A 10,562-nucleotide genomic window follows, 5' to 3' on the forward strand; every position below is an offset into this window, starting at 1 on the left:
TGTAATTTAAAATAATAATCTCCGCTCTATCGGTCTTTATAATTATACATATATACAAGGCACTTTAAATTCAATATGCATAAAAAATACATGTTTTCGAATTTATTTCAGAATTTGGACCGAAAACTTGAATACATTGCAAGTCAAGGTCAGATAATAGTCAATCTTTATCATTTAAACGCTTAAGTTCTCAAGCAAATTGTCTACATTAATCAGGCATTTAGAAGACTAAAACTCGTGTTCAGTAAAATTTAGAAATCAATGTCCCAATAAGATGTTCTAAAGGGGAAATTTTTTGATTATTCAAACGACTGCATATTTATTTTAATGTATCTTATATAAATCTCACAGTGTGTATATTTCATCAGGAAACCATTTCTGTATTTATTTATAACTTTGATTTGACTAATGTACAAACAGGACCGAAAGAAAAGACTTTGATAGACCATTGGAGAATGATATGGCAAGAGAATATTGAATACATTGTCATGCTGACGAATCTTATTGAGGGACCAAAGGTTTGATTTTTAAATTCCCTTTTTTTATGAATGAATCAGAAAAAAAATATACATATATTAATATAACAGTAGCTTGCTCCGAAGGGTCATATCACGTCGAATTGACAGGCGCTGATCATCAGATTAAATGAGACGCTTAAAACCCTGTCACACCGGGGCTGCGTCCTCACGGCGACTGCACGGCGTCCTCAAAAAATGCAAAACGCCAAGGTGATCGCAGTAGAGTCTCCTACAGCGCCGTGACAACGCGGCGAGATCTCCACTGAACGCCGTAGGGTCGCGGAGGGTCTCCTAGAACGCCAGGGGACGGCGATCACTTTGGGCATGCACAAAGTACGCGCCGTGTGATCGCGGTCTGACAAGAACGCAGTGGAAACGTAGTATGATCGCAGTAGCAGCGCGGTGAGATCTCCAACAACGTAGTGGTAGCTCCGTATAAACGCCGTGAAGACGCACATGATCGCGGCACGAACGCAGTGATAGCAGACTGCGCTTCCACGGAGACCTCACGGAGATGTCGCGGAGTCCTTGGAGATGTCACTGCGTTTTATCGCGTTATTACGGCGCTTCTAATGAGATTTATCGTCTTGTGATTTTTCGACTGCGATTACACGGCGACAGCACGGAGTTGTCACTGCGATCATTGCGCTCCAACGGCGTTTCTACAGCGTCCGTTGGCGATCAAAATGCGCTTTCACGGCGTTGTTAGAACGTTGTCAGCCAGCTCACAAAACAAGAGCAATGGGATCATCTGATCAGCAATAATTCCAACGTATTTGTTGCACTGGAAAAAAAATGGAAGAGAAAATAACGCCAGAACTTGTTCTGTTGTTTCACTTAAATTTTGTAGAAAACTTTTCGGTGTGTTTATTTTTTTTACATTCTAAATAAAATAAAGAAAATCTAACAACACAACTGAACCGATGAAATTGGAAAAAAGGAGTTTAATCATAAAACTATTAATAATTTAGTACTAAATTATTTAAATATAGAACATTTTTAATTATTAAGAATATTTCTTGGCATGATTAGAAGTCTTTCCATCGTGTAACTTGAATTTTTAAACAAAAATGTGTCACATTCCTTCTGAATATATATCAATAAGTATAGAGCGCATTGTGAACGTATTGTGAACGCAGCCAGCGCAGTGAGAACGCCGTGAACACGAGGTGAAAACTCCTAACGCGCCGTGGAAACTCCGCGGAAGCGCAGTCAATCGCCGAGAGATCTCCGTGGGAACGCAGTAGAACGCCGTGGGATCGCCGTAGAATCGCGTCCGTCATCGTAGGGACGCCGTGAGATCTTCATATTGTGAAAATTTAACAGAAATTTGTGCAATTTTTCTGCGATTCCACGGCGATTTTAAAAATTTAACAACGACGTAATGACTCAGTGTGAACGCAGTTGGTGTGACAGGGCCTTTAGCTTCAAGTTTGATCTGATGATCCGCGCCTGTCAATTCAACGTGATACAACCCTTCGGATCAAGTTACTGTTATGATATTAAATTTATTATATACCATCTTATAACTAGTTAAATATATTGAAATTAACCTGTGGACATTAATTATATAATATTAATCCATTAAACAAAGCATAATAACAAGGGACTTTTTAACGCGCAAGCAAAAATAACGTTATATTTCTTTTGCGTACTACGTCTTCAGTTTCTGAAAGTGGTGATATGGATTCAGAAAACCACCGTATGGTGATCCTGAAAGTCGGATAACGACGTCACGTGATTGCATAAAATCATCAGTAAAATTGAGCGATACACATTAGGTGTATAATAAAATGAAGCATTCTGTTTATTCTTTCCCCTTTTCAGTTATAAATTGCAGTCTGACATTTTTATAATTTATCAAAATTATGAAACAATTTGCAGAGTTGATTTATGTAAATATTTGTTTATTTCTATACAGTGTTTATTATCTATTTTTTTCTTATCTTAATTATCATTTTTCATTTATTTTTTGAGCCATCGAAAATAGAAAATATCAAATTCAATTTGTTCACAGAAAAAATGTCATCAGTATTGGTCAAATGAAGACGAAGCATTAGAATTGGAGCCATTCTCTGTTACTCTGGTTGAGGAAAAGGTGTATGCATATTACGTGATCAGAGTTTTGAATTTAAAGAAAAGGGAAGTAAGTACATGTGTTATATGTGATGCTATAAACTTGTATTCTTACATTTTTTAAAAATTAAATCGTTCCTTCATTTACTCTTTATTGTATTTGTACAAATTAATGCACCTGTCTAATTTAATTTTAATGTATTATAATTATATAATTATTATATTAAGTAAAACAAACAGGTCTTAATTTCCTTCATATTTCAAAGTAAAAATAAAGTATATGTCTTATAGAAGATTCTCTTCTTTTTACACAAAATTTTATTCACAAATAAAAGTGAAGGGAAGTGATCAGCAGAAAAAGTCTACTTTAGCCCGACTCCGTATTTCATATTAGATTGTTTACCATGATATAAAAGAGGACAATGATTTTACTAGACAAAGAACGTATTTGACATAATTTCTTATGTACTTCCTAGGTAACTGGGTCAAGGACGGTCGTGCAGTTTCATTACACTAGATGGCCAGATCATGGGACTCCTAATCCACTAGATCTTGTAGTTTTTCACAGAAACTTTAGACACAAGGTGACCCGATCTCAGTATCCGATTCTCGTGCATTGCAGGTAAAACAAAATATGAAAATAATTTCTTAGAAAAACCTAAAAAAAAAAAATGGCTAAACTCTGAGCCCATTAGATACATGCCCGGTTGCAGATGTGAAGCATTAATGAAACCAATTATAGAGAGAGAAAAAGAAAAGGTGGAACAATTTTAAATTGTGAAAGTATAAAAATATTATTATTATTATTATTATTATATTATTATTATTATTATTATTAAGAAAAAAATGTTATTTTTGAAGATTCATGAGATTATGAATTACGACGCTTCACGCCGGCATATTTCATGAAGCGTTTTAAAAAATAAATTTAACAAATTTCAGCAGATTCTGCCTCTTTGCAAATGTTTCCATACTTATCACAGTAGACTTTTTCACATTATTAAATATACATGTATTTTGTTCCTAAAAAAGAAGATTTTTTTCTTGTTCATACAATATCATCAGCCCGCATTTGCTCTTTCAATCTGAAATTCAACTTTTATAAAAAGAACAACTTTCAAAGAACAACTTAGGTGAGCTGATTTATGATTCGACATTCATTCATCTGCAGTACTTTTAAGTCTGTTTTCCTCCAAAAATGTTAATGTTACATGCATGAATTGGCTTCTAATTGTTCATTGTTCCTTATCTGTTTAAATGATATAATATATATGTATCCATAACATGAATTTTTCAGTGCTGGAGTAGGAAGAACAGGTACCTTTATTGGCCTTGACGTTCTGTCAAGGTATGGGAAGGACAACGGCAAGGTCAATGTCATAGAGTATGTCAAGACCATGCGTAGAGACAGGATGACAATGATACAGAATGTGGTATGTTTTTATTGTTGAAAATGGTCAGGATAATCATTGAAACCTCTCTCTCTTTATCTCTTTCTGGATGTGGTTTGTGTGTTCGTTTGTATGTGTCCTATTTTTGTAATTGTGTGTGTGTGTGGGGGGGGGGGGGGGGGATGAGGGTGTATGTGTGTGTGTTTACCTGCAGAAATAAAACTTTTTTTCTTCATAATGCAATACATATTGAATACTGAAGGCAGATTTTTTTCTCCTTTTGTTAGAAAATATTTTGTCCCGTTTTAAATCCGTCCAGTTACAGATTTTTTTTAAAGAAATCATACTGTGGTTTTTTATTTGCCCCGTCTTAAATTTAATTTGCCTCCCGGTGAGTAGGACGAATAGGGCAAACATTAAACGGGACGATTTTTGTTTCTGTTAACAATAAGTTATATTTTCATTTGCAGTTCAAGCACAAATATTTAAATGCTAATATATTTGTAGGAGCAATACATTTTCCTGCACCATGCGTTGTTTGAGTTCTTCAGGCGCCAAGGCAGAATAATCAAACGAGAAGATTTTCTGAATGTTTGTTGTGGTAGTGCGAATCGAGAAACAATGAAGGAAATAACAAATGAATTCAATGTAAGCAACATTTATATTTATATGTAGAGTGAGTTCATATATCTTTCTTTTATTTTATAACAAAAAGACTGGTAAATTACAATTTTTTTACCGTTTTATTAGGAACTTTCCACACTAAAGCCAGTCTATGATTCGGAAGATTTTACGACTGGTTTAAATCATCTTCATCTCAACAAAACTCAATCAGTACTACCGGGTAAGCCACACTAATATGTGCGGAAAAAGAATTTGATAATTCATGAAATGGTTAATTTTAAAATAATAGTATTATAATCGATTTTTTGAATGCAGTGGAGCAGTATTTGGTGTCTTTGAGTTCACACGTATCGGGGAGAGATGCTTACTATAATGCAGTAACTGTTTCGGTATATTTACACTTTTTCTCTATTTTTTTCTTAAATCAACCATAATTTTATTTACAAAGATTTCAAACCAACTTGATTTAATGGTGAACGAAATACCTGTGGATTGTTTTTAACTCATTTTCTTAAAAACTACTTGAGAAAAAAGACTAATATTGAAATCAATGAATGATCCCTGTAAGAAAAATAAAATGATTTCGTCATATTTTGCGGAAATATATCAGAGAATCCTATATACAAGTCACTGGGGAGCTTACATTTTAGAACGTGTTTACGCTAACTAAATGCATGCCAATAAAAAAGCATGTTATAGCCTTTTATTAAATGTAGAGTAACCTGTGTTCCATACATAGTAGAAGGCTGATATTTGAAAATATATATACAGACCCTAAACCGTGCTACTACACCACTTGATCGGTACGCTTTGTGCACGGAACGGTACGCTTTGTGCACGGAACAGTATGCTTTGTTCACGGAACGGTACGCTTTGTGGACGGTACGTTTCGTTTCTTGCACGGAACGGGTCGTTTTGTGAACGGTACGCTTTTGGAAACGGTATGCAAATGGAGTGGGCGGAGCCTGTTAGCTTTAATTCTTGATTGGCTGCTAAGAATTAATTCATTTTAAATGACTTTTGAAGTACTTAATTCACGTATATAAATATAGTTCCGCTATTAAAAATTTAATTTTTCGGTTTCAATTTAAACATAAAATTACACTACAGAGGCGATGGAGCTAAAATGAAGAAAAGACATCATCCCACCGATGTCTTGGGCATTATGAGTAGATATGAGTATTAATATATATATAGAACTCGTAAATATTTCTGTGCTTATTTTTTACGAATGCTGAACCTTCATTTTAAAAAGGAAAAGAAAAATGAAATGAAATAATAAATATGACTATTCCTGCTTCATTTTTTATTCCTAGTTATAATATATGTTTTTTAGCTCTACTGGTCAGAGACCAGAAGAGCTTATGCGAAAGTAATGCGTCCGGCGTCCGTCCGTCTGTCAGTCTGTATGTCTGTCTGTCTGTAAACAATTTTTCAAAATGCTACTCCTCCTACAGCTTTGATCTGATTTCAATATAACTTGGCACACAAGTAGACTACACTAAGATACATAAATCTGTGTATCGGTTTTTGATTTCGACGAACGGTGTTGGCGTTGTTACTAAAAGTAGAATTTTCTGTGAAATTCTTTCAAAATGCTACTCCTCCTACAGTTTTGGTCTGATTTCAATATAACTTGGCACACAAGTAGACTACACTAAGATACATAATTCTGTATATCGGTATTTGATTTTGACAAACGGTGTAGGCGTTGTTACTAAAAATAGAAATTTCTGTGAAATTCTTTCAAAATGCTACTCCTCCTACAGTTTTGGTCTGATTTCAATATAACTTGGCACACAAGTAGTCTACACTAAGATACATAATTCTGTGTATCGGTTTTGGATTTCGACGAACGGTGTTGGCATTGTTACTAAAAATAGAAATTTCTGTGAAAGTCTTTCAAAATGCTACTCCTCCTACAGTTTTGGTCTGATTTCAATATAACTTGGCACACAAGTAGACTACACTAAGATACATAATTCTGTGTATCGGTTTTTGATTTCGACGAACGGTGTTGGCGTTGTTACTAAAAATAGAAATTTCTGTGAAATTCTTTCAAAATGCTACTCCTACAGTTTTGGTCTGATTTCAATATAACTTGGTATATAAGTAGACTACACTAAAATACATAATTCTGTGTATCGGTTTTTGATTTCGACGAATGGTGTTGGCATTGTTACTAAAAATAGAAATTTCTTTGAAATTCTTTCAAAATGCTACTCCTCCTATAGTTTTGGTATGATTTCAATATAACTTGGCACACGAGTAGACTACACTAAGGTACATAATTCTTTATATCCATTTTTGACTTCAATGAACATTATTACCTTGGTTAATAAAGATAGCAATTTCTGTTACTCTCAAAATGCTACTTCAAATACAGTTTTAGTCTGATTATAATATAATGTGGCATGCAAGTAGACTACACTAAGAACTTAAAGAGACTTATTCAAGGATCATTATTCTCTTTTTTGCTAGTGTAAAGTTTCAATTCCCAACTGCTTAAGTACTTTCGTCTTCCTTTGCTATAAGTACAAACCAGTAGAGCTTCAGTCTCGACAGAGACTTCTGGTTATTTTTAAAGTTGTAGATCTATCGTTTAAACGTTTGCTTCAGAAGAGAAATACCAGTAAACAAAATAAATACGAAAATTAGCAACAGAAACACGAAATCAATACAATAACTTCCGAGCGCTTTCTCGTAACAGAAAACATTCTTTTTTCACAGAGTTGTATTTATGTTTTCAATAATCCTTTCAGTGTATTAAGTAATTATGTTAATAAGTTTTTCTTTATTTTATTAAGTTATTCTATTCTTGTATAGTCTATAAAAACGATGTCGTGAATGAGATAGAAACAGAGAGAGGGATAGAGAGAGAGAAAGAGATGCATCCCCTTAATACATTATCTCGGGTCTTTCCGTCAGAGGTCGGAAAAACATCCTCGAATGTATTAACATCACCGGATGTTAAAAATTTATATACATTTCCTGTTTATTCAAATATAGGATAGACGGATTTAGAAGTTCCTTCTATGGTATATTTTAGGTAATATCATTACATTGAATAAAGTTAAACTCCATATTCCACAGATTAAAGGTCTCCATGCATTTATTTTCAAGATCGTGAAAAAGGAGGGCTACCCTATACATTCGAGGTCGTTTTTTCCGCAAGTCGGAAAGGCCGGAGAAGTTGCGATTGAGTTCACACCTGTTTAAAAAAAAAATATTGGGTCACAGCCGGAGGGACGGGGGTGCCGTGTGTTTAACAAACATGACAAATTATTTAGTTCTGACCACATCAGGTGTATTTAATCACTCAACTATTATCCAGCAAACGCATCTTCCAGGTTTCACCACAACACTGTTTACACATTTACTTCCTAAATTATCCTTTTTCAGACAAAAATAAACAAGCATGTATCCCTAAATTATAATTTTCTATTTTTACAAAAGCACAATTTTCAGTGTAAGTATAACTGCACCAATGATTCGCCTATAGTAAATAAATTAACAGAATTAATGTGAAAGTCTAATATGGTTCATTTTTTAAATTTTACTCTAGACAGTTAATATATGTTTTAAAATTCTTAGAAAATAATTCATTAGTAAAATCACGCATCTGATACTTATTATGTACTACATATGAATGCATTCTTACAACAAAAACGATCTTGAATCTGAAAAGATTTAATAATTTAAATGAGCAAAATTAAAATCGAAAGTAGAGACAACCAGGGAATTGATTCGCGTGTTCTAGCCTAGTGGTATAATAGTCTATTGAACTTATTTTTATGTCAAATACAATTATGGGATTAAGACACATGAATGTACATGAACACATTAAAAGAGGGTTTTTCCCCGGGCACGATCACGATTATATTGAATTTTCGGGCATCTTATAATATTAGTTTTAATGTCTGTATAGTTATATTACGAATATTTAAATACGACTAATATTTCTAAAGGAAATTGATTTATTTGCTTAAATAAAGAAAATGAGACTTCAAAGACTCCGAAATTGTGGGAAAAACTCGTGGCCAGTACTGTATCTTTGACCACAAACACAACCAGTTTATTTAATTTAGAGCAAATAAGGAATCGTGTCACACTCTGTCTAGTAGTTTTAAAGTTGTAGTTTGCTTCGAGTAGTTTCCTTATTTTTACAGTTGAAGGCCCAGACGCATGAAACTTGATAATGGTGTTTCGAACAGGCAGACACAACCTCCGTCCTCCTTTCACAGGCGCCGTAGCGAGAAATAAACCAAAATGACTTATTTGGTCATTACACGTTTCAAAGATCATTGGGGGCGTGGTTTGCATAATTAACCAAAGAACGGTACGGTTCGTTTCTTGCACGGAACGGTTCGCTTTCTGCACGGAACGGTACGCTTTGTGAACGGTACGGTACACTTTCTGCACGGAACGGTACGATTCGTGTCTGAGATGTAGTAGTTTAGGGTTTGTAGTTACATGTATAAGGAGTCTCCATTCTTTCTATACTATAAAGGTCAAGGGCATATCAAGAGGTCAAAGGTCAAATATTGTGACATAATCTATTTAATATCTGATTTTTTTGGGCCATGACAATTTTTTCAATTGCCTAAATTTCTGAAACCACTGGTTCAATTTTCTCTATTTTTAAACATTTTATTCTGTAATTATTTTAATTTTTTGTAATTTTTTTGTTGTTAAAAATTGACTCCCATCAAGCCACAAACCCCGTTTTCACTTAGATCCGACGGTAATTTAGTGTTTCGGCGGTGTGATAACAGGCCAAACAATAAATAAATATTATAATTAACTAATTATAATTACATATTAATTTTACAACAAGTGTAGGACATTTTCATGTGAATTCAATTTGTCAATTCCGACGCTATTTATGTTTTTTTTTATGTAATTGTTTACTCATATTTAATATCAGTGATAACAGGCCAAACAATAAATAAATATTATAATTAACTAATTATAATTACATATTAATTTTACAACAAGTGTAGGACATTTTCATGTGAATTCAATTTTTCAATTCCGACGCTATTTATATTCTTTTTTATGTAATTGTTTACTCATATTTAATATCAGTATCAATATAACTTACTGAGTTCAAGTAACAAAAAGGTTATCTTTTTTAAACAGTATTAAACGCTTTGCACTAGATCATTTGGTAGTTTCAAAGCATGGCTCGTTCTCTAGTTGGATGCCATATTTCACAATCTTCTTACAGGGGTCAAACTATGTGGGCAAGAATATTTTGGTTGAATTTCTTTCAAAGTTTATATAAAGAGAGATTTTGTATCCTAGAACAAAATAGCAAAGTTTCAGAAAAAATTAATTTTAAGAAAACGTTGGTGTATCTATCGGGTCATACATTATAATATTTTTATTTCTAAATGCTTGAAACTCTATGTGAAAATGACACTATATTTTATTTGAGAAATAAAGTATCATTTTTTAGTTGTAGCCTATAAATGGAAGCATAAAAGACTTAGTGACATGTTCAAATTCTAAGTTCCAAAGCGTCACAGTATACCTGAACGTGCATGCACTTACCAAACTCAATGAAATTTGAGCCGTTCCAAGCAAAAACCCCCCTTATGTAATCTGACAAAATTTTACGTCACAATAGAAAAAGCGACGTCATTGTTTTGCAACAAAAACTGCGATCAAAATATATCGCGCACTGACTGCGTTCCAACTATATGCTTTGTTTTACGTCACATAATTTTCTCCGTTGTGCTTTCTGCATATTTTTTTCATGACTTTTGTCTATTTCATAACATATCTGACTCTGATTGTTGTCAAATTAACTACATGTGCATTACACATTTAAACGACCTAAGAGTGTTCAGATTAAATACATAAAACTCGTCAACACTTCGACAATTATTCTGTTCCATGTACAATATACACGCCTGCTAATCGATCAATTGCACAACCAGCAGTTGTG

General features: G+C 33.6%; 1 protein-coding gene across 1 annotated transcript; it reads left to right on the forward strand.

Moving 5' to 3' along the window:
- The first annotated feature begins 422 nt into the window (after positions 1-422).
- On the forward strand, positions 423-5,081 carry LOC134269660 (receptor-type tyrosine-protein phosphatase mu-like). Its single transcript, XM_062751873.1, has 7 exons — positions 423-518; positions 2,536-2,664; positions 3,071-3,216; positions 3,892-4,027; positions 4,493-4,633; positions 4,736-4,829; positions 4,925-5,081. Exons 1-7 carry the CDS (start codon positions 456-458, stop codon positions 5,041-5,043), a joined length of 828 nt encoding a protein of 275 aa, XP_062607857.1. The 5' UTR covers positions 423-455; the 3' UTR covers positions 5,044-5,081.
- The last annotated feature ends 5,481 nt before the right edge of the window (positions 5,082-10,562 follow it).

Source organism: Saccostrea cucullata, unplaced genomic scaffold (genome assembly GCF_032062105.1).
Source record: "Saccostrea cucullata isolate Sc308-1 unplaced genomic scaffold, CSIRO_AGI_Scuc_v1 ctg18154, whole genome shotgun sequence".
NCBI lineage: Eukaryota > Metazoa > Mollusca > Bivalvia > Ostreida > Ostreidae > Saccostrea > Saccostrea cuccullata.

Bases quoted from the DNA above. Each gene is read 5' to 3' on its own strand.
- LOC134269660 (XM_062751873.1), top strand. From the start codon at position 456: ATGATATGGCAAGAGAATATTGAATACATTGTCATGCTGACGAATCTT. The intron at 2,665-3,070 runs GTAAGTACATGT...TGTACTTCCTAG, and splicing joins TGAATTTAAAGAAAAGGGAA to GTAACTGGGTCAAGGACGGT. The intron at 4,634-4,735 runs GTAAGCAACATT...CCGTTTTATTAG, and splicing joins AAATAACAAATGAATTCAAT to GAACTTTCCACACTAAAGCC.